The sequence below is a fragment of the Lycium barbarum genome, chromosome 2 (genome assembly GCF_019175385.1).
Source record: "Lycium barbarum isolate Lr01 chromosome 2, ASM1917538v2, whole genome shotgun sequence".
Classification (NCBI taxonomy): Eukaryota; Viridiplantae; Streptophyta; class Magnoliopsida; order Solanales; family Solanaceae; genus Lycium; species Lycium barbarum.
The window spans coordinates 1,058,559-1,083,563 of NC_083338.1; the positions used below are offsets into that span (position 1 = coordinate 1,058,559).

At 36.1% G+C, this 25,005-nt stretch overlaps 3 protein-coding genes across 5 annotated transcripts; 1 reads left to right on the forward strand and 2 right to left on the reverse strand.

The window, feature by feature from the left end:
- Positions 1 to 3,822: 3,822 nt before the first annotated feature.
- On the forward strand, positions 3,823 to 8,001 carry LOC132625573 (putative late blight resistance protein homolog R1A-10). 2 transcript variants are annotated; one of them, XM_060340190.1, is made up of 3 exons: positions 3,823 to 4,998; positions 5,447 to 7,561; positions 7,689 to 8,001. In XM_060340190.1, the coding sequence occupies exons 1-3, from the start codon at positions 4,422 to 4,424 to the stop codon at positions 7,694 to 7,696; spliced, it is 2,700 nt and encodes an 899-aa protein (XP_060196173.1). In that variant the 5' UTR covers positions 3,823 to 4,421; the 3' UTR covers positions 7,697 to 8,001. The 2 variants fall into 2 exon arrangements, with proteins under 2 accessions (XP_060196173.1, XP_060196163.1); XM_060340180.1 differs by having other exon boundaries at positions 5,447 to 8,001.
- Positions 8,002 to 8,104: 103 nt separating this feature from the next.
- Positions 8,105 to 10,457, reverse strand: LOC132629196 (peroxidase 57-like). The gene is made up of 2 exons (XM_060344916.1): positions 9,648 to 10,457; positions 8,105 to 9,231 (listed from the first exon to the last, which is right to left on the reverse strand). The coding sequence occupies exons 1-2, from the start codon at positions 10,203 to 10,205 to the stop codon at positions 8,482 to 8,484; spliced, it is 1,308 nt and encodes a 435-aa protein (XP_060200899.1). The 5' UTR covers positions 10,206 to 10,457; the 3' UTR covers positions 8,105 to 8,481.
- A 3,435-nt stretch (positions 10,458 to 13,892) lies between these two features.
- Positions 13,893 to 19,146, reverse strand: LOC132625584 (uncharacterized). 2 transcript variants are annotated; one of them, XM_060340199.1, is made up of 8 exons: positions 18,700 to 19,146; positions 17,992 to 18,086; positions 17,463 to 17,566; positions 17,216 to 17,316; positions 17,030 to 17,133; positions 16,274 to 16,711; positions 14,999 to 15,130; positions 13,893 to 14,380 (listed from the first exon to the last, which is right to left on the reverse strand). In XM_060340199.1, exons 1-8 carry the CDS (start codon positions 18,940 to 18,942, stop codon positions 14,218 to 14,220), a joined length of 1,380 nt encoding a protein of 459 aa, XP_060196182.1. In that variant the 5' UTR covers positions 18,943 to 19,146; the 3' UTR covers positions 13,893 to 14,217. The 2 variants fall into 2 exon arrangements, with proteins under 2 accessions (XP_060196182.1, XP_060196185.1); XM_060340202.1 differs by having other exon boundaries at positions 17,463 to 17,573; positions 18,700 to 18,866.
- Positions 19,147 to 25,005: the final 5,859 nt, after the last annotated feature.

A 25,005-nucleotide genomic window follows, 5' to 3' on the forward strand; every position in this document is an offset into this window, starting at 1 on the left:
GACACATCATACTTCGTAATATATCCTCGGTAACCGGGGACGGACATATAACACAGTACCCCTGAACCGGACACATCATACTTCGGAATTCACATATGAGGCTCGGCGGCCCACCGCACGATATACGTACCGGCCCGGGATCCGGTGAAAGGAATCATAGCATGTGCACGAACTGATTAATGAGAAACCACATACATACAGATCGTCATACAGACTCAACAGAACAGAAGTAGGCCAACTGGCCGATCGAACCAAAGTATTCGGATAGTTTTCAAACTACGCGCCTACACGTCACTTGGGGAGGCATGACAGATTATAACCAGAACCAGATTCAAAGATGTCAAAATCATTTTTGTAAAATTTATATAGAAGCAGTCACATCATGATCAGAATAGTAGTCCAGATGTTTTCTGAGAAAATCGGACAGAACCAAAGTAGTTAGGGTCATACAGAAGGTATCGGGCCTTGTGGGCCCGCCTCGGACCAACTCGAGGCGACATATGTAAATTACTGATAATAGACCTTATGAGGTCATCCATAATCATTTGGAAGTGTTCCGACTCCGTTTGGGGAGGTTTCGTGCAAAAGTTCACCTTGAAGGCATTTTATAACAAAAGGGTTTCAATTGTACTGAAGGAATTGGAGCGGTTTTCCGTCTCGAATTCCGAGGAACGGAGTCGTACTTAAGGCTCGCGGCCGAGCCTATCACATCCAGAACATGCCTAAGAATAAAGGGGAAGGCTTTACATACCTCGATTGCGCCTTACGCTCGCTTGGCTTCACTTCCAATTTCGTCCAAAATCTACAAATGATCATGTTTACCAATTGTCAAATTCAAGCCTTTAAGAATCCAAATTTTATTACTTGCCTACCGAAATTTCGGCAGCATTTCCCTTATACATATAGCCTCCCCGAGATTCAACTCGGCTCAACACAACCAACAACAACCCAACAACAACATCAACAACATCAACAATTTTCATAATTCACAATATACGCAATTAGTCTACTTTACGACATAATGCAATAATCCTCATTTCGACCTCACACTTCCAAATCAATACCAACATATGCCGTAAAACAGCCCGCACATTATTTTCCAAATTTTCCCAACCAACCAATTCGCGATATAATTATTTAATAATTTTATTTCCGCAAAGAGGTCAAAATTAACACTAACAACATCAATAACAACATCCTCCACATTCTACAAGTTAAATACATTTGTTTTCATCCAAAATTTTCTTCAAACCCCATTCTACAATTCAGCCATACCAACAAACGAATTTATCACGTTATTTCTTCGTTCTAATCCGTTAAAACTCTAAATAAACTTGTTAACAATAAAAAAAAGCCTTATTCATACCTTAAGTGCACAGCCACCACGTCCACTCTCTTATTTTTAGTTGATTTTTAGCTCAAATCGAAGGCAACGCGACGTAGAACACTTTTCTCTTCATGGGCTTCGGGATTCGGGGCTCCGATTTTGGTCAAAAACTGATTTTTTTTCTCTAGGCTCTCCTCTCTCTTTTTCTCTAGAGTTTTCCAGGTTTCTTGATCTGAAAATGAGGGAGAGAAACTGATTTTTTTCTATTAAAAGCGTGGGTAATGGGCCTGACCCGAATTGGAATCGGGTTGGGCCCATTTCACTGCCCAGCTTGACCTTTCGACCTTAAAACGTCCATATCTCCTTGTACCGACGTCGCCTAGGATCCCACGACCTACCGTTGGAAAGCTATTTCAATTATCTACAACTTTTATTTCTGGGCGTTTTCCCAAATTCCAAACTTATAATGCCGTTTTTTCCCCTCCAAGTCAGGTCATCCGAAAATATTTTCTTAAAAATATTCGTTTGGAGGGCTTCCACTTTGATTTGGCCCCAGGGCCCTTCACGGGTTGTGTTTAACTTTACATATACGATTCATATAAATTTTCACATGTCCCAAAAAAATCTTGATGTGTGGGCCCCACCTCAGCTTACAAATAATTCGACGTTCGAAAATGCAGGATATAACAGATTAGATCTTCACCAAATCATTCTTCATCAAATAAACCTATACCAAAAATAAATTTACCACAAGTAAATGTTCTTTTATTAATAATTATATTGGTTTGTTATCATCAAAATTAATAAGTGAAACCTTGGACCTAACAACAAAGTGGTATCAGAGCAAAGGTTATGACTAAGAGAATGGCAAACAACGGAGAAATCAAGCTACTAAAACCCAAGTAAGTGTAACACCCCGCATCTTGGAACTGAGTTTAAGCTCATATCATTAAAGTTCTAGTGAAAACACTGAAGGTTTGAGCGTTTTGCGAAGATGGGCCATGTCATGTCATGTCATGTCAGCATGCATGGGCCACCAGGGCCAGGGTCCCACCAGGGGTCCTCACAGCCTTGTCCCAGTAAGTATGTTTTCCAGTCAGACTCATGATAGAGGTTTCATAGACTAAACAAGTCAGTTATGTCATGTCAGACATTTGGAGTCGTATAGTCATTTTGGCTCACTCGGAAACAGCCATCCTACCTTGGTAGGAGTAAGGTCTGCGTACACTCTACCCTCCCCAGACCCCACGTTGTGGGATTTCACTGGGTTGTTGTTGTTGTTGTATAGTCATTTTGGCTCACTCATGTTTAAACAAGTACTTTATTAAGTATTATGACTTACTACGTTTTATAAAGGCTCATCATGCATTCACGTTATATTCCGCTTATGTTATGTATCATGATGATTCAGCAAGCCATGTGGTTCGCTCGGTCACATGCAGTCAGGCACCGAGTGCCGTGTTACGTCCAGGTTATGGTTCGGGGCGTGACAGTAGGCCTGTGCACAAATTGGTTCAATCCGAATTTTCGAACCGATTCGAAACAATTCGGATAATTCAATTTGGACAATACAATTCGATTTCGATTTACAAATGCAATTGTAAAATATTACGGTTTGACGGTTCGGATACGGTTGGCTTCAATTATCATCTGAATTGACCCGAACAAACCGAATTTATATGCCACTAGTAACTAATATGACTAGTACTTTAATAGTCTAACTATGCATACGCTTAATACTTAATAGTGAAGTAATATTTATTTAACTTCAGAAGTGGTGCAAATGAATGTCTACATGCACACATTGCACTGGATATTCACGGCCTTCTTGTTGGCCTCAAGCTGACTTCCCTTTTGGTCTTCCATCTTTTCAGTGTTCTTCTCACGAGCCATCTTTGCCTTTTGGCCATTGCCTCCACCCATGACTTTGTTTGTTCTTTGATCTTAGCCTGTACAAATTAGAGTTTTTTTTTTAGGATGCAAACTAAGTTGTTATGCTTGTCTGCTTGCAAGTTGCAAGATGCTGGATTTTTAATTTGGTGTATGTAGTTTGGTGTCGGTAGATTTGTATGCTTGCACAAGTTGTCAAGCTCTTGTTTTGCTATTTATATACTATTAGGCTTGCAAGTTTATGGTTTTTTCTTGGTTAATGTCTTGGTTATACGGCTGCAAATTTAGGATCTCATTATTTTTTGTTATGTTTACTCTAAAACTAAAATGAAATAGCTACTTGTTTAAATTTCGAATAAACCGAACAAATCGATTTGTGTAACCGAGCCGAAATAATAAAAAACGAATCGAATTGAACCTAGAATGGATCGAGTTTGGTTAAGAAATTTAGAAAGTCGAAATTTGAAATTTTAACTCGATGATGGCCAAAACCGAACCGAACGGATTCGTGCACAGGCCTAAACCCAAGTCCATGTCACTGAGGATGTTGCTGGCAAGAAGGGCCATAACAAAAAGAGAAATGCCACTAACAAGAGCCAAGAGGTGCCGCTAGAGGTTGTGCCAAACGAAGGGCTTACATCCTAAGAACCAGAGTTGGGTGTGGATTCGCCATAATTTCAATTCAATATTTTTGATATGCTATTGGTGTTTACTCCAAGTCTTCAATCAGAGCAAATAAACAAATCGGTGCCTTTTAAATTAAGTAGAGCTGTCCATCAGAAGAAAGAAAATATATTAAAGAAAACCTTAGTCAAAACAAAACGGATAACTATTATACTACACCTACTCCTCTGACTTTGACAAAGTAATTCAATTAATTTAGTGATAAACACAAAGCTGAGGTGGTGTTGGGAATTAATTAAAGGGCGTTATACAACAAGCTGTGTGATTAAATGATTGGTTAAAGAGCTGAATAACTTTTTATTGTGATACTTGCTGGTACTAAGGTCAAATCACTGTATATTGATGTCCTCTTGATCTTGTGAAAGGTATTTCAAGTGAAAATCTTTCTGTTACATCCTTATTTTCGTTTCTTATTATCTCGTCCGTTTTTGTGATCTCTTCAAAACTACACTACAAATTTCGCAAAAATATTATTACTGTCAATTAAAAAAAAAAAGATTGTTTGATATCTTGAGAAGTGATGGCAGCTTATATAGCTGTAATTTCTCTTCTTCAAACAATTGAGCAATTTCAGCAGAGACACCCTGAACTTGTTCAAGGTTTTACTGCTAAAACGCTCGAATCCCTTCATGAAACTGCTGAGTATTTTCAAAATGTTGTTGAAGAAGCTGGCAAGAGTAAATTTGATGCTGAAAAAAAGAAGTCTTTGGAGGAAAAAATAAGAGCTGCTGCTAGTTATGCAGAAGATATTGTTGAGATGAAGATTTGCCAAATCATCGAAGACTTAAACTTGAAATATGGAATGGCACCTAAAAGTTCACTATACAAGAATTTGCTGCCATTTGTTGAAAGAGTTGATAGAAAAAAGAATGAAGTGATGGAGATTGTTTCTGATTTTAGCACAAGAATTCATGATATTGATGATGATCAAATTTTGGAATCTGCTGAGGATTCCTTGATTGGCGCTTCTTCTAGAAGTAACCCAGTGCTGCAACATTTTGAAGATGATAGCGTGCACGGACTTGATGATGACTTGGAGATAATAGTTAAAAGATTGACAGAACGGTCGTCAAATTTAGACATTGTCACAATAACAGGTATGGGTGTCAAATGGACGGACTGGGCTTAATTTGGGCGGGATCGAAATGGGCTAAGTTAATAAATAGGCGGGTTATTGACCCCGTCAAAAGTTACTTAAGGTGAAATGGGTTGGGTTAAAATGGCCTAAAAAGCAGGTCATAACCCAACCCGCCCAGTTCTTACTAAGTTTTACTTTCATTGTTTATTCTTTTATAGTAACTTTTTAGTACCTAATAAAAACTATGTTTTCTTTTATTATGGCTATAAATAATAATATAACATATCAAATTTAGAATTATTTTCACAAGATTTCTCATGTGTCAATTTGGCCTAAGATATTAGCCCAATTTTTTGATGGGCCGGACTGGGCTGAGATAATAAATGGGCGGGTCAATATCCAGCCCAAACATGGGTGGGTTGGGCAGGTCATGTTCTTATGAACTAATTTACCACCTCTAATATCAGGCATGGGTGGCATTGGCAAAACAACACTCGCTAGAAAAGCTCATGATCATCTAACAATCAAGAATCATTTTGATCTTCGTATTTGGGTTACAATATCTCAAGAATATGGAAGTAGAAATGTGTTGTTAGAAGCTTTACGTTGCATTTTAAAGAATAATGACATCGAAAAAGATTATGATAAGAAGAATGACTGTGAGTTAGCCGACTTGGTGCAAAAAAAACTAAAGGGTCCAAGATACCTTGTTGTTGTTGATGATATTTGGAGTACGGATGTTTGGGATAGCATAAAAGGAATATTTCCTGATTGGCGCAATAAGAGTCGAATCTTATTGACTACTAGGGAATCAAAGGTAGCAATGTATGCAAATCCTATTAGCCGTCATGAAATGAACCTCTTGAATTTAGAAAACAGTTGGAAGTTACTTTGTGATAAGGTGTTTGGACCAAAACATGATCATCCCGAGTTGGAAGAAACTGGAAAGAAAATAGCAGAAAAATGCCAAGGACTACCCTTGACAATTTCAGTGATTGCGGGACATCTCTCTAAAGTGGCCAGGACGTTAGGAAGTTGGAAGGATGTCGCCCGAACCTTAGGTGAAATCATTGCTAGTCAAACAGATAAATGCTCAGGAGTGCTCGGTTTGAGTTATCATTACTTGCCTAATCACCTCAAACCTTGCTTTCTTTCTATGGGTGGTTTCCCAGAGGATTATCAGGTTGAGACTTGGAGATTGATTCAATTATGGATCGCTGAAGGTTCTATAAGGAGGCCTGGAAGTGATAAAAGCTTGGAGGAATTGGGAGAAGATTATTTGGAGGATCTTATCAGCAGGAATTTGATAACTGTTAGAAAAAAGAGATTCAATGGTGAGATAAAAGCTTGTGGAATGCATGATCTAGTGCGTGAATTCTGTTTGACTGAAGTTAAAATGACACAGTTTATGCATGTTGAGATAACTGACAAAGTCCCTACCTTTATGCATGATGAGATAGCTGACATAGTCCCTACTCTTCCAGCACAAAAGCATAATGGTCGTCGCTTCAGTTTTCAAATGCACGGTTATTCAGTTGATGATTGCTGCAAGCTGTTACCCTCAGTTGCCAGATCTATCTACTTATTTTGTAAATTCCGACCTTCTGTAAACCTTGAATTTTTCTCCCGTTTCAACCTTCTCAGGGTATTGGCCATCTTTCATGAATATGAATGTTATCGTAAATTTCCACTCGTTATTACAAAGTTATTTCACCTGAGATATCTCCAAATTCAAGCTTACGGCAATCTTCCTGAGTCAATATCAGAGCTTCAGAATTTGCAAACTCTAATTTATGATGGACGAAATAATCATACAACTTTACCAGGGAAGATATGGATGCTGAGGAACTTGAGGCATATAAATACGAGGGAACCCTGCTATTTACCCAGCCCTAGAAGAAAAAGTATCTCAAATAAGCATCTTGTGATAGGGATGCCAAATATAGAGAAGCTTTCTAATCTATGTTTCACCAGCTGTACAAATGAAATTTTTTCTCGCATTCCCAATCTAAGGAGATTGATTGTTCGTCATAAAGGGGGTAGGGCCAATCGCCTTATTGATATTTCCATCTTGAAAAAACTCGAAGCATTCAAGTTTGTCATCGATGCTCTTTGGTCTAGTCCTCCACCGATCTCCATCAAACGGTCTGTTCTCCCAGCATCAATTAAGAGGTTGACTTTATCTGGCGGGTTTTGTTTTCCTTGGGAAGATATGTCAACTCTTGTCATGTTGCCAAACCTTCAAGAGCTCAAACTTAAAAATCGTGCAGCCTATGGTAAAGAATGGAGATTGAGTGATAAATACAAATTCAAAAGCCTAAAGTTGCTGTTATTTCGCAGCCTAGATCTTGAGCATTGGGAAGCTAGCAGTGATAACTTCCCAAACCTAGAACGGCTTGTTCTGAAGATATGCAAATATCTTAAGGAAATTCCAACAGATTTTGAGGAAATTTGTACTTTGGAGTCAATTGAGTTATATCAGTGCGGCACTAGTGTTGTGGATTCTGCAAAAGAGATTGAACAAGAACGATTAAATAACACGGGAAACAATTCCCTTAAGGTTTATGTCCATAGATTTCACTGTAAGTTTTAGATCTCTCCCAAAAAGAAAAAAGAAAAAAAAACCATTATTCACCTTATTAATTACTTCATATTTGCTACAGTGGAATTTAGATGATGACTTCTACTTTTTATCTTGCATATATGCAGGGGAATGAAGCTTATTTTGAGGGACCATCTGACGCTTTAGATTTCGAAAAGTAACACCTTTCTTTTATGTTCTTAACCTTTGTTAAATATTTGCTTTTTAGGAATAAGCATGTTTAATGCATGCCTTGCCAATTTGTGATTTAGTATTTTGTAAAGGGCTCCCTTGTGTAAATCATAACTATTGATGTACTTTAATAGGTGTATTTATTTTGTGTTATGAATGGATTTGGATTCCTATTTCACTTACTTGAAGTCATGGTCATCTTATTAAAGAAAAGCGAGTTGAGCTGTTAATTGATGATGTTATGGACAAATTCACAACTGCTTGGAATGAAGATGGTGAAGGCCAGAAAACTGCAACTTTAAAAATTAACTTGAGGATTGGTAAAATTGGAAATTTGTAAATCAATATAAGTTTCTTACGTTATTGATTAGGAAATATAGAATCTGCACTGGATTATCCTTTTGTATTTTTCTGCAATATAAAGCATTTTAATACAGTTTAAAACAGGTTTTTCAACTGTCGCGAGATATAGGCTATCACTTTGCCGTTTTGCATCAATACACAATCAAGGTCAATATCTGAAGCATTGGGGAAAGTGAAATCCTGTTATTTCTTGTTGGACTAGGCATTTTGTCTAGGATGATGTTTTAAATTAACAAATTACATCTTGCACCTTCTCATGATTGCTTAATTTATAAGCCCTTTTAAGGGAAGGGGAAAAAAATGAGAAACTAATCATCCAAATTGTGATACATATTAGAGCACTGTCAGCGTATATAAGTTAAACTCTTATAAGTTAACAGCTCGACATTGTTTCCTGATTTGCCCTTGATTTCCAGTGAGCACTTCTATCGCTCCGAGTTTGTTCATGGCCTTGCCGAATTTATTAAACCAGTCCATTTCATCATCACCAAAGTTTTGGACATAGCCCTTTGTTCTAATATCTTGGGTCAATACTTGATCAGATTCAAGTAGGCCTCTATTCTGCAATAATTGCTTGTAAAAAGCAGAGTCCATTTTGTATTGTGTATGGGCATCAAAGGCTAATGCAGTCATTTGGTTAGTGCATATAAATCTCATAACACCAGCAAGCCTTGGGTCCATCCTTTGGGCCTTTTCAGGTTCATCCAATCTGTAAAGGAAGTTGAAACAATGGGCCACTCCAATTGAATGGGCACCAATTAGGACCACTAAATCTTCTGCATTTAGGCCTTTTCTCTTAAAAAGATCAATCATTTGGTCCACTGTGTCACCAGGCAATGGGATGTTGCCATTTACGTTTGCTTCGAGCGATTCCATACCGTCACGTCGACCACCGGACACCTCGTAATGGGGGAGGCCCGATGCAACGAAGGCATCGCGAGATAAATAGGCTAGAGTGTCGGAGCAAGAGACTATGCCCGGGCAAGTCTGCTCGAGTTCGGCTTTGACCTCGTCAATGAGTTCGTATCCTCTGACCGTAACACCATTTGTGCCCGATAGCTTTTCTACTTCTGCACCACTTGGTGTTCTATCGAGCAATATTGACCCGTCACATCCCTGCATATAGGATGCATAAGTTATATAGACTGACAGTATGAAGAATTTTTACATCATTGGTGTAATTTAACCTGATATAATAGATCACTTATTCTGTATTATAGGTTACCAATAATGCTTTTTAAGAAAAGTCACATGCAATTATCTTTTTGATGACCTGACTGTGAAAATATCTTTACATCATTAATGCATAAACTTACTCTATTTTCATTCGATTCACTGGGGTTGCAACCACAAAAATTAAAGATTGTCTTAGATCTATGAAGGAAAATATTTTTCGGGAGATGAGCCTAGTCATTTTCCGGTCTTTGGTTGCCGAAAACTACTTGTTTGTTAATATTATTTATTTTCAATCTTTAATTGAAAAAATTGTAGAACTTGCATTATGAATTATGAATAGTGTGGTGAGGACTTACTTTGACAAAGCAATCATGGAAGAAAAGTCTGGGGATTGCAGCAGCAATAGTAGAGTCATTCTGAACGGCCCTAATTAGGCCATTTTTTATAATATTCTCTGCTTGTGGACATGTATTTTGATAAAATCCCTCTCGTAATCCTCCATTAAGCTCTGGTTGTACATGTTCTTCTGTAGTCGGAGGTATATTCAATCCTGGGAAAAAATGCGAATGTTTGCCTAATTCTCCTTCTTGTTGGCCTCCTCCAAATACGGGATCAAAATTGAATGTCTCGGGCTCGTGAAACTTCTTTCCCTTCTTGTTCTTCTTCTTCTTCTTCGACTTTTTTACTTTTAAGGATCGTTCCTTCCTTTTCTCATCATCTGAGCGAGGAATCGTGAAGTCATAGTCGTTGGCACGAACAACATTAGTATTGTCACCATTGATCATTACGTCTGTCTTTCTAGAATCATGTTCTAGAAATTCAGGATGATGATCAAGAAATGATGAGGCTAGCGAAGGTAATAGGATCGCGCAAACTAGTAAAATAGATGCAAGAACCCTAACCTTAGCTGCCATAATTTTTTTTCTTTAAGGCTCAATGGTGAGTTGATGATAAATATGCCATTTGAGCCTTTTTGAATTAGCTTTTAAATAAGTTGTAGAGAACAAAAGAAAGGTTAATTGGTTGTTAGATCTCTCTCGGCAGTTATTTCAGTTAAGGAAATAAATGGTTATGTATTTGAGAACCAATGATTTCAATTTGACTGATTAAAGAGATTTCACCCTCAAAATACGAAGGTCCTCATAAACTTCCTGAAAAACTTTTTATAATTAAAAGTGTAATTTTTAGTTTTGTATTTTCCCCTTTTCTATGGTTGTGTACAAGGTATGGGTCATATATTTACTTTGGTTAGATGTATTATTGTTCATACAAATGATAAATATCCTGCTATGAGTTGGAAAGATTTCTATATTTACTTCCTATCATAGACACCTCAAAAGAGGAAAAAATAGATTATGATATACACCCTCCCTCCATTTTCTTTGAACATGTTTGACTAGACACTTATAGCATGTTTGGCCAAACTTTCAAAATCTGTTTATTTAAAAAAAAAAAAAAAATTGTCAGAAGCATTTTTGAAGAAAGAACTTTTAGAGTAGCAATTTTTGTCTGGATAATCATGTAACACCTCGTAACTTCGGACGAAAAGTTTGACTCATAAGATGATAATATAATGGAACCAATATGAGGGTTATAGGAAGTGTTTTGAAAACCAATTAAGTCATAAGAAATGTCTTTGAGCAAAGAAAAGTTGGAAGCCACTCTACGGGGCATGTTTGCAAGTGAGTTTATGGAAGGTCTTACTTACAACGACCATAACCCTTCCATTAATTTGGATTTTGGGAAAACTTTCTTGATGAAAGTTGTATCCCCTTGAAATAGCTTTCCAACGGTATATTATGGGTCTCAAACGGACATCCGTGCAAAGAGTTATGCCCATTATACGACAGACTGTCCGAGCAGAGAATTTTGACGGACCATTTGACGGTCCGTATAACATTTTGACGGTCCGTAAAACATTTATACGGTCCGTCAAATGGTCACAGAGAATGATATTTTGAGGGTCAGTTTTACGGTTCAATTTTACGGTCCGTAAAACAATTATACGGTCCGTAAAATTGACTCAAGCCAGCGTAAAATGGTCACAGAAAATCATATTTTGCTGGGCAGTTTTACGGTTCATTTTGACGGTCCGTAAAACAATTATACGGTCCGTCAAATTGACTCAAGCCAGCGTAAAATGGTAACAGAAACTCAATTTTTGCTGGGTAGTTTTACGGACCATTTTGACGGTCCGTCAAACGGTTTGACGGTCCGTAAAAATGGGCGTAGAATTGCCCGATGGGTCAGATTTAAGATGTTAATAAGAGACCCAAACTCATTTTTTTCATTCCCATTTCTCCTACACGACTCAAGGGTTCTCTAGAGCCATCCAAACACTCCATATGCAAGAATCCAAGTGAAACAAAAGATCCACTTCATCAATCCACAAAACTAAGTGTGAGAAACACATCAAATCCATTCAAGTCAAGAAATTCCATAGAAGGTGGAACTAGGGTTTTGTTCAAGTGAAGTATTTCAACTCAAGGCTTATTCCTACAATAACCAAGGTAAGTTTTATGATGTTTCATGATGATTAAAGTGTTGATAAGTTCTTGGGAGAATAGTAAATGGGTTTGATAAAGAGAATTATATGAACTATGCTAGGGTTTTTGGATTGTTGACTTGGGATTGTTGTATTCATATGGGTGATGAAGAATGATGTCAATTACATCTAATTGAGATTGTAGAATCAGCTAGAAGTAATAGAATGGGGATTGGGGGAAGAAAACACCATTAATGAAGGTTGTGGAGCTTCATGCCCACCAAGTGTTTGATAAAATGATTAGATGAACAAAATATGGATATTGTTGCTAATATAGAGTCCCTATGACCTGTATTGCTATAGATTAAAGTTGAAGGGATTGAAGGACATTGTGATACACTCAAAAGCAGGAAGTCAAGGTATGTAGAACTTCCATCCACATGTGGGAATCTCTACGTTCTTCCACATGATCCGTTTCTTAAAATCTATGAAGTTCAAATCCTAGGGCATTAAACCCAACATATTGGTAGCCCGTAATTACGTATGTATGTACATAAATTTTGTATCTATGTTCGTTATTGTATTCCTAACCTTCCATTACGGATATTAGGAATCCTAGCTTACTCCATGAATCATGAATTCTTTCTCATGTGTTCTCATTATGTTCATATGAAACGGTATGATTTTATTTTACAAGTGACAAGCATGTTTTCAAGTCAATTACAAATATATGATTATGAACTATTGTATTACTCATAAATCAAGAGCATGTTTACAAGCTATTTCATGAAACCATGTTTATAAGTTATTTCGTGAAATCATGATTTCAAGATAAGTACAAGTTAATTCACGAAAGTCATGGGCTTCTTAGCCAACTATATTATTTTTATGTTCGGGAGTTGTATTAATACCGAGAAGGCTCAGATAGCCTGAAACTACGTATGCCAACGTAGGATAAGGATCGCTCCGCCCAGATAGGACGATTCCTTCATATTTTCCCCATTGAGGGATTTGGATCCATTTATGTCAGATTCATGTCTCGTGCCCCGGCAAGGTACGAGATAGCTTAGCTGATCGGGCAGAGATCAGACTCCACGTTTCTCCCCGTGGTGGATCATGTCGGTATTACAGATTATCTCATGCTTACAGTACTCATGATTATGTTCAGTTCCAGTACTCAGTTTCAGTTTCAATTTCATGTTTATGTACTCATGCTCATGCTCATGCTCATGTTCATGTCCAGGTTTTCAGTTTCAGTTCTTATCATGCTATTTCATGCCCCATGTTATTTCATTCAGTTGTTTTACATACCAGTACATTCAATGTGCTGACGTCCCCTTTTATTACCCGGGGGCCTGCATTTCACGATGCAGGTACTGATATACAGGACGACACATCTGCTCAGTAGGACAACATTCGTATCAGCTTATTGGTGAGCCCCATCTCATTCGGGGTTTAGTCAACTTTTGTTTTATGATTAATTATGCATCTAAAGGTATGCTGGAGGCCTTGTCCCAGTAAGTATGTTTTTCAGTCAGACTCATGATAGAGGTTTCATAGACTAGACAAGTCAGTTATGTCATGTCAGACATTTGGAGTCGTATAGCCATTTTGGCTCACTCATGTTTAAACAAGTATTTTATTAAGTATTATGACTTAACATGTTTTATAAAGGCTCATCATGCATTCACGTTATATTCCGCATATGTTATGTATCATGATGATTCAGCAAGCCATGTGGTTCGCTCGGTCACATGCAGTCAGGCACCGAGTGCCGTGTTACGTCCAGGCCATGGTTCGGGGCGTGACAAATCAAGTTGAAAAACACTTTGCCAATATTAGAGCAATAGTTTGTGCACGGTCAAAGTTCCAAAAGTGTTTATGGGCAAACGATATTTCTTTCACCTGCTGCTACTACTCAAGAAAACTTATTTTTTCTCTAAAAGCTTGGCCAAACACCTTAATTCTCTAAAATAGACACTTTTGACTTCCTAGAAGTATGGGCAAACAATCTATGAGTTTAAGAAGAAAAGAAGAAATTGAAAATTATAGAAACATAGCATAATATTTTTTGTGGCGATAAGACTTTTGAAATTTATGGTACTAACATCACCGATTGAGTAACTAATACTGGATTGAGATCAAAATGAATCAACGCAGAAACATTGAGTTCATAGTGAAATGGGAAGGTTTTCGGTTTTCTTCGAATTCTATATTTATCTATTTACAATGGACTGAGTATCCACTTACATCTTACTAAATTCACATTGCCCCATGGAAAACCTATAAGCTAGTGGAAGTGCTACAATTACATATAGAAGAAGAAAGACATTGACCTCAAAATCCATTTCAATTGCGAAACAGATTTTTGTCAAGTGTGTAAAGAATACAAGAATGTGTAATGCAGTATTCTATAAAAAAATGAGAGAATATCATGCTAACTATTCATGAGGAGGTACTTGGTGTGGCTGTGCTGGAATCTTTCTTAAGACATGCTTCCTGCAGCGCTCGAATATGCTGTCGTAGATCAAATCAAATTGAACTCTGGCTCTTTCCCGATTCACAATGAAGACAATGTGGTCGCCTTCCACGATTTTGTAGTACCTGCACACCAGCGGAATTATCAATATTGCTGCCTTCGAACACCATCATATCTACATGAGTGATAACCTGATAGTCATAATGTTGTTGGGCCTCTCAAAAATGTTGCCCCACCTGTATCAGAACCTTAAAAAAATGCACCACTTTTGGAATATTCTACATACACCCATCAGCATTTTTTAAGAGTCTGAACAACATAGGACGTAAATAGAGGTTTGATATATGGAGGTATAGATGTTCAGTCAAATCTAACACCAAAATCAGTAAGGTCACCAAACTAATGACACCTATGTTCACATAATATTCCTGAGTTTCTGCTTTGGAATTCTACAGATGAAAGATCAATACTACCTTAAATCCTAATGAGGAGGAAGGATTACATTCGAGTTAAGATACTTCTCACAGTGAAAAGATGGCTATAACAATGATTTAGCATGAAGCAAAATTCAAATTCTCCAAAACCTCAATTCTTGATACCTAAGAAAACAAACACATGAATGAAAAATATAACGATGAGGACCGTCTAGCTATTAAATGCCATGGACACAGAATTAGAAGAGGTACTCTACAATGTTAACTTGGCTAAAGAAATACAAGAGCAGATTCTGACTAGTCACGCACCAGATGCCAGGTTGCAAGGGCTGGCAATCAGAATCTTTAACAACAACACGACTCGGGTGTTCAACCGGCAAACGAGGGTGTGTCATGGATATGGTGTTGAGAGCACCATCATTGTCCCACCAATCTTCATCCCTGCATGTATTAGATAAAATAAGAACCATGAGAACAATGAAAACTCGTTATTGCTTGTATTGAACTAGTAATTTTTAGTTCCATAAAGCTTTTCATATAGGCTAAATACATAGATGTCCTCTTAAATTTGGCATCAGTTTTCATTTTGATACCTACCTATTAGACACTCCAAAGTCATTCACAATGAAAACTGGGACCAAGTTTAGCTGTCTATGTATTTGGCCTTTCATATACAATGATTACTTTTAGAAGATATAATTTTGAATGAGTAAACTTAATGGTGCATTTGAATTACTGGTTTTGAATGACTCTAAACTGATCATAAACGGATTGTCCTAAAGATGGAAAACCACATCTCGTACTAAGTAAATTAAACAAAAAGTTTTGAGGTTACACTGAAATTAGGAGAACTTGAAATCAACTGAAAGTGATGTTACAAAATCGCTAATTTGCTGTGGTCATATCAGCCATTCATGTAGATCTAGGAACTAGTTTAACAATCCACAGAACTTGTAATGAGCAAGAATAAGCCCTAATAATATAACCGTGAAGGGAGTGGGATCTCAGTACAAATCAACAAAGGCATGACACAAAGAGTCACTCAATTACAACAGTCAATGCTTGAGAAAATTTTCACTAACACAGTTTCAAAATCTTGCTGATGACTAATTAGATACTTACTCCGTCCCAATTTATTAAAAGATTGTGACTGGGCACAAGGTTTAAGAGAAAAAAGAAGACTTTTGAAACTTGTGATTTAAATAGTAATTTTTGTGGCTATAAATTATCTCATTAAGAGTAAAATAGGTTATTTGAAGTTAAATTGTTACTACTAAATATAAAAAGTTGTCATTCTTTTTGGGATTGACTAAAAAGGAAAGAGTGTCACATAATTGAGGCAGAGGGAGTATACAACTCAAGTGGATAGGGCATGTAGTATAAAGAATCTTCATATAGTTAAGTAGATTGCAACATAGTAATAGGCATCTTCTCATCTGTCCTAACCTTGGTGGACAGAGTTGCCTGGTACCGATTGCTGGTGGGAGGTAACATGTATCCTGTGAAAATAATCGAGCTGCACGCAAGCTGGCTCGGATGCCATGGTTATCAAAAGAAAAAAACAGAGGAGCAATAGACACGAACCTATAGCCCTTATACGGAGGAGAAACATCTTGAGGATGCCGCCATTGGCTCATTTGCAGGACTCTAATGAATAGCAAAGGATGTATCCCTAGAATGCCAGAAGGAACTGTAAGTCCCATCACTTTCGTGGTACGTTTGGTAGCATAGCTGAAGTAGTATGTTTGTGGAAATGTACGTAAGTGGCTGTTCAACTTGATCGACCCCTGGATGGTAAGATCCGGAAGTATCCAATCCCCTGAAGCAAATGGACCAGCATTCCCTAACAGACAATCAAGAAGACCCCGGATACCAATTTTTCTCCAGGTCATATTAAAGTGATCAAACCCAAAGTTGTAATAGTCCTTCAGCCAGTGAAAGTCGAGCCACTCGTACATTATTACTCCAACACGGCAAAGTTGGAGCAAACATACGGGCATTAACGACTTTCCATCTTCCGGTCTGTAGAAGAATTCAGTCAAACTCAGCAAAATGCATTTTTACAAAGACAAACAGATGATAACTTTGACAGTAGAAATCATGTAAATTAAATCATCATATAATATAACGGAGTATCTACATGTTCTGTTGACTATCTCCTCAAGTATTATGTACTTAAAAATCATCTAGGACTGCGATGTCAAAGCTATAAACTTGATATATTAACTCACAACTCGATAAAATTTATTGTCGAGGTATCACTTTCCGGGAATTGTTCACATGGCAATAATTGATCAAATAAAATTAAACTGCAGAATATAAATATTTTCAGAAACTCACTGCATTCCATCTATGTATGTTCTAGTAGTCCCGTTAAGTGCTCCGGATAATGATGTTATGCTTAAGACCCAGTTCTCTGAAGTGTTCTCGTAACCCTTGAATGCCTGTCACAGTAAGCTTAAGGTTAACATCGAACGGGTTACTTTAGATGTCACAATTTTTCAATTTAACGTGCAACTAATTTACCTTGTCAGCCAGCATCTGTTGTAAAACTCGAACGACCTGTGCTCCGGCTGAATGCCCCACTAAATGAATAGGGTGATCTTCATCCCACTCAGGGTAGTGCCCTGCTTCATTTTTTCCAAGAAAGCAAAGTGGCTAGGTTAAGTGAGGCATTGACTTAGTTTGACCAGACACAGTTTAAGAAAAAAAGACTTTTGAAATATGTGATGTTAAACATGTCATAACATTTGTATAATAAATAGATTTTGACCTTGTTCATAAACTCGCCCAAATTGGGAATGCCCACAAGCCTTACTGTGCTCCTCCCCATAATCAACCTGCCCTCCTTTCAGATAATAGAATAATTCACGCGCCCTGAAACCTAAAATCCATCAATTGTTGCAAAAACACGATAGAACAGGGAGCAACAATATAACTGATCATAAATGTGACAATCTTATCTAAAAGTTTAAACGGTCAAAGAAACCATATCATTATTTATTTAATGATATCTTCAAAAGGTTCCCTCACGTGCGTGCGAGCCTGATTCTTTTTCAAGGGTCAAGCACGTGATTATTTTTTTATGATAGTTTCCTGTGAGATTTAAGCACAAGACCTCTGTGTCTACTCTCATACCATGTGAATAAATGGAGCCCGGGCCTAACTTTAATCCCCAAAAACTAGCTGAAAATCTAGCTCATGAAGTGAATAGCTCATCCTAACCAATGTGTGACGCTTAACAATAACAACAAAATAGCAGAGAGAAGATATATAAACATTTAGTCCTTATAAATATTCACCTGTCGTATATGCTAGTAAGCGAACCCAAATCTGGCACAAGAACCTTTTCATCCTTTTTCTCTGCACCAGCAAAATAAGAAAGTCCTCCCAATCTCTACAAAAAGAACAAAAAAATTACATTTCCAAGGCTACATGAAAAAAAAAAAAAAAAAGAACAAGCAAGTGTAACATTAGTATAGGGAAGAAGAAAGGACCAAAGTTGCCACTATACTATTCGAAATCGAGCAACTTTAAACTCTGCAGTTTAGAAAAAAAAAAGGTCTTATTTTTACCCTTAACCCCTAATGGAACTCCAATTTGAGTAATTTTAAACTCTAACCAAAACTTGAAGCGTAAATTTTGACTCTTTTTCTCAAATACGTGGAGTTCACCCATTTCATGTTGGAGCTTCATTAATAGCAATGATAAATACGAGACTGACTTGTTAATGACAAGTGTATGAATGAACCAAACGTGTAAAGGACAACAAAATTGATCAATGTCCAATAGTATAGTTTTCTAGTCAAAATTGGGTACTTTGAGCATCTTTAGTCCCTTAACTTTGCTAAAAATGGAGCACGTTTAGTCCAACTAACAGAATGGACTTAAAAACTAAGTGTGATTAAGAAAAAAACATGGCAAAAATCGATAGAAAAAAACTAACAAATTAAGGAGAAAACCCAAAACTCAAAAGATAAATGTGAAAAATGTGTTAAAAGGGGCATTACCCCTTTGCCAAAACCAAAGACTCCATGAACCAACACAATAGGAGGCAAATCTTTTTTTGAACTGTTAGTATCTTTTTTCTCCTCTGCTTCCAAATTTTGCTTGAAAATCCAGTCACTCAGATTCTTAGAAATATCACCAGCTATGGCTGTGCTAAATAAGTAAAGGCCATAACTCAAATGAACCAAAGAACTCACAAACAACTCTGTTAATTGAACTGCTGTTAGCCACCATCTCACTATCATATTACAAGAAAAAAATAAAGTAAAAGTTGTAAATGTTCAATCTTTAAGAGAAAACAAGAAGACCCCTCAAATTATAAAGCCTCAAAATGAATAAAACAGGAATTTTTTTAATTTTTTTTTTCAAAAATGGCTTCGGTTTATGTTGATTCTTGCAAGAAGAGGAGACTGAAAAATACACGTTTGGGCTATATTTTCTTTTGGTTTTATAGAGTTTGTTGAGGTATAGAAGGTTCAAGAATTTGAAAATTGGTTTCCATCACTTTCACGTTCCACAATTCATGACCAATCAAATCCTCGTATTATAAATTATGGTTTGGAATTTTGATGGTTGTTACGTGTTCACGTGTTGTATTGTATGTATTCTTATTTCGAATATGTACGTATTTGTTTTGATTGGTACTATTATTAACTTTGTTGTTACGTAACAATAAAAAAAAATGTCATTTTATATAATATAAACCAATTTGTCGCTATCGCGTTACTACCTTCATCTTTTTTCACCTCACCCTTATTTATTACGTTAATAATTTTATTTTGCCTTTTATTTTACCTTATTTCTTATACTCTCTCCGTCCCAATTTATGTGGTATAATTTATTTGGACACGAAACTTAAGAAATGAAGGAAGACTTTTGAATCTTGTGGTCTAAAATAAGTCAAAAATATTTGTATGGTTATAGATCATCTCGCTAAGCGTACAAGGTAAAGTTTAAAGTTAAATTGTTGTTAAATAAGAAAATGTATCATTCTTTTTGTGACAGACTTAAAAGAAAAGTGTATCACATAAATTGGGACAGAGAGAGTAATAACTTATCCATACCCGTTTTTAATATTGCAAAGTTATTCCTCAAATTATTGTTGTGTAATGTTATGAAATGAAGAAGAATGATAGGAATATAATTTATTTGAAGTTTATATTCATGATGAATACCAATTCGATATATTATGAAACGATGGGTAAATAGTTGTAACTCCAACCCGCCTCCCCCCCCCCCCCCCCACACACACACTCTCTTGTCCTTCTATTTCCGTGTTTTGAATAGAGAAAAGAGTATTGGTGAATTCAAGATTCAAGTTTTATTGGTTTAAATTTTAAGTTTAATTTTTTTCCACATAAATTTATACATTTAGTCAAGTATTAGTTTAGATTAACATGATAGTGATACTCTGCATCCTCCAGAGAGAAGGAGAACATGGATGCGGACCCACAACTCATCAAAGCTGCTTTGGTGCCACGTGTCATAGAGTGGGTCCCGGGGCATAGAATAATGTGGGGCCCGCTATCTAAAGCACACACGTTTTCAAAGAAAAACAAATTGTAGTTATTGATTTGGAGAAAAATCCAAAGATTATGCCTAAAATCTAGTGTAAAGTTAGATTTTTAAGGGCATAAATACATGCATTATCCAAAATGATCCTAAATATTTGGGGAATAGTTGTTGGAGGCTGATTCTTGCTGGCATTCAAAGTTTAAGTCGTTTGGTTGACCAGTTATGGATGGATTAATAATATAAAGCTCATAGTGTTTGCAACGTAAACATTTGTAATATAAAGATTATAATGTAAGAACTTTTTTGAAATATCTAGTTTAATCTGATATATTGCAATTTAGAATTATGCATGGATTAGTAATATAGACATTAATCCTATGTCTTTTGGCTTCATAGAATTTGACGTAGAGAATTCGAGGGTACAATTAAGGAATGGGTAAAAATCATTTTAGTCCTCCAACTTTACTTTAAAAATCAAAGACCTCCCCCAACATTGAACAATTGACATTTTCATCCTCTTATCTCAACTTCTCCAACCATTGATAGGTAACTTTATATTATTTGACCGATCATCAAAGGGGTAAAATGGATTTCACTTATAGTTTTTTACTATTAATTAGTGAGTACCCTAATTAATAATATATAAATTTTTCACAGCTTCCTTTGTCAATTAATTCTAAAGCTTTCTGTCATTTTCAATTTTGCTCCATAGCAAGAGCAGTTCTTCATATTTCTGGAGAACCTTTCAAACCCTTGTAACCTTCATATTTCTGGAGAACAATTGTTTATCAAGGTTTGAAAGGTTCTCTGAAAAATATGAAGAACTGCTTAGGTTATGGAGAAAACTGAAGACGGCAGAAAGTATTATAATTAATTAACGGAGGAAACTATGAAAAATTTATATAATATTAATTAGGGTACTAAATAATTAATTAAAAATATAAGTGAAATTCCCTTTTACCCCTTTGATGACAATCAAATAATATAAATGTAACACCCCGTACCTTTAACGAAAGTTTTGACCACGATCCTAGACTTAGAACATCAGATAAAGAATGTGGGAATTGAAATTTTTCCGTTCAGTTGTGATATGGTGGTTTACACTGTCACACCCCATTTTAACCGGGTTGATTTAGGAGTATGACGTATTGGTGATTCCTGTTTATTTGTTTCAAGGAGTCGCCACCTAATTAATTTAATGGTGAATTAGGACACCTAAATATTAACTAAGGTAAAGTTAAAACTAAACCTCCGTTAATGGTCTGCTAACCAGTGTGATTCTGGGTAAGGGCTCTATATTATCCTAAAGGGAAGGTGTTAGGCATCCTTTAGAATCCGTTAACTCACGGTTATCCTACCAACTTAGATTAATTAATTAAATATAATGCCTAAATTTGGAAAATGACTTTAAGATGTTGCTGAAGTTTTTAAAAGAAAATAATGTTAGTTGAAATAAGATTTACAGAAAATATAATAATTTTCACAAAAAGAGGACTCTAAATACTACTTAAAAATATAAGAAGTATAAATATTGCTTAGGTTTCAAATGAAAGCAATAAATAATGCTATTTAAAATAATACTTGTAAAAATATAACAGCTCGTATAAAAGATAATTTTAAATGCTATTTAAAAAAATAAAGCTTAAATGTTACAAAGACTTTATGTGGAAATATAATAGATGCTATTCAAGATAAAACTTGTATGAAATTAGGATATTTTGCTTATATATAATGGCTTTTGAGAAAAGGATTTATGCAATTTTAAACTTTGAATAATTCATATTATAGGAATGTAACAATATAGAAAATCTAGATTTATAAGTAGAATTCTAAATATATTGTCTTAATTAGGCTTACAAATATGCATGAACGTTTCAACTTGAATGAGTTTCGTATAAAATATGCTTGAGTTTGTAATGGCATATTAATGAAGTCTTGATACGATAAAAAATATATAGTCATGCCATTTTGCGAATCAATCATTTCGAATAACATATAAGTATTAGACGTTATAAATAGTTTTGATATAACCGAAGATAATAAATTTTATGGAGTTGATGATTAGTTTTCCTTAAACTAAGTACCCGTCACTAAAACTAATCTATTAATTCATTAAGGTTTATGTAAACTAGATAAGAACAAACAAATGGTTAGTATACAAATTAAATAGATAAAGAAAATATAATTAAAATGAGTTCAACCCATATTTTAAGAAAAGCTGCTATTAAATGGGTCTGGCCTATTTGGGCCATTGCTGGAAACTGTTTACCGCTGGGCTTCGGCCCAACAAATTTCTTATGTGTGCTGCTGCAGGCCTGGGATTGCTATTGGGCTTAGCCTAGAATATTTTATCTGCTGTAGGCGCAGATTGACCCGAGAGGAGATAACGTTGGGCTTTTAGCCCAACACCGAATGCGAAAGAGGAAACGAGTCCTCGGATTCGTACGCAAGGTTCATGCATAAAAGAAAGATAAGAAGGAGATCAGTATATGATCAATAAGATTAGGCATACAAACATATGAATTTAAAACAACTCCATTGATTATGTATATTATGTATATCCAACTGCATTTCACGAACACAATATCGATATGCATTTATATGCAGATTTTTTTTAATCGAAATATACTTATAACAAGCGCACGAAATTTGAGCGAAACCAACTGAAATATAGACTATGCATTGCACACAAGTGATGTATATTATACTTCGAGTATACATATGCGTAATTCATAGGCAAACAGCAGTGGCGCCCACATATGCATTATTGGAAATTAGCTGGAGACTTACGCAAAGTCACATAGTGTATAGCACATAGACGGGCTTGGACATTATTATTTGACAAGACGGACATCATATTTTAACCATACACTATTAATAAAAGGATCAATCAAATATCAGCCCGTAACTCTCTAAACCATGACTACAATCTCCACTGAATAAACAAACTGTGTTCTTTTGAATCTGATTTTTTATACTAACTGCAACACTCACACATGACAAACTCAATAACTGGGCATGGCCTCATATCCGACTGTATGCTGGCAAACAAATTTGAATATTAAATGCAGTTTCTTATCAGCTGCTATAGTAAGCAAATAAACTGAAACAACTGAAGGCAGTTTCTTGCCAACAGCAACACCAAACAAACACTAAGTGGCTAAACATATATCGACTGCTCATGTTTGCGTAGGAAATGCGACTGAAGCAAGCAGGGAAGTAGAAATAAGCCAAAATACATGCAAAAGAGGAGGGGTTGTCATGCAGGAGTCAAAAGAACATCAACAAAACAGGTTGGCGTAATCAAACAATGGTCAGAGTGAGAAAAGCAAGCAGGTCATAGCATGCAGGAAGAGGTATACCAGATTCAGACAAGAGCGCAAGTCTAAGCTCACAATCAATAAGCATGCTCACAATCGATGAGTATGTTTAGGCTAAAATACCATACCATAGAATTCCACATGGGGCAAAACTAACTATGCAAAATAAAACTAATAGGGATGAACCTTAAAGGCAGAACCTAGGCAGTCAAATATTTCTCGAGACACTAATTAACACATAATCCTGAGGCCAATGCTATGGCATACATGTATGGTCATAACACATATTCAACATGAATTAAATGACACAGGCTTGAAGCAAACATGATTATCCAGATGTTGCACAACATTCAATCGAACTTATGTGTTCAACAGTGCAAGGTTTGGTCAAGCAGTAATGTTGGGAATGAATCAACTAAGCAATTCTCATCTTATAAGATTTACCATCTCTGAACCATTCCTATTCACTTTAATTCAGATATTACCATGAATGGTTAGAACAGTAAATAGACAAGCTTCTTTATTTTTATTTTTTACCCTTTATGCTGCTTCTAGCACTCCTTAGTTGAAGGCTAGTTAACTAGATGTACAACCCTTTACTTTAGACACATTTTAGCTTCAGGACCCAAACTAGGAAAGTCATACATTCTGAATGATGAACAAACAAATTCCTCCTTCCATTTGAAATGATCAAGCTAACAAGATTATTATTAGATGAATGCCTACCTCTCTAACAGAACATGCCACATACACAACTGAATAAGAGTTGCGAACTACGACCAACAACAAAAAAAAAACGAAATTGAGCTAAGCTAAAGTTAAGACATAAACAAATATATTCTATCAAACTTCCAGATTTGCAAAACCCAAACTAAATTTAGACACGAACATACGAGAATCATTAAGACCAGAATCGAACTAACCAATCCTGAACATGCTCGATACTACAAGTTATAAACTAAGATTCAACCAAAACGAAATAAACATGCTAACATACTCGAAATTTCGGATTCGAAAAGGAAAGGAACATGCTAACCTTTTGTGGATGCAGCGAAGTGAGGCGAAGGTCTCGATATCCACTCGAACACTATCGAATCCGAGCTTGCGATGCTCGGGTTCACAATGATACCAAAACCAATGAAAATAGAATAGAATTGATGTAGTATTATGATTTGATAAATAAACAAGATCAAAGTGCTAATAGAACTCGGAATTTAGGTGATTAAAAGACTCATATTTTAGAGATTTTCAGGATTTCAAGAACAGCGAAAAAAAAAGGGCTTGTTTCAGAATTTAATTTTCAGAGCTTTTTTTTTTTTTATTATTCGAAATCCCTATTTTTGTAGGGGATTTATGGGGATTCAAGAACTCATTTTTTGAAAGGGGATTTCGGGTTCACCTCTGGTTTTGCAAGGCAATTTTTGGGGGTTTTCCAACCTGTCTAATTTCGGATTCAACGCCGACCATTTATAG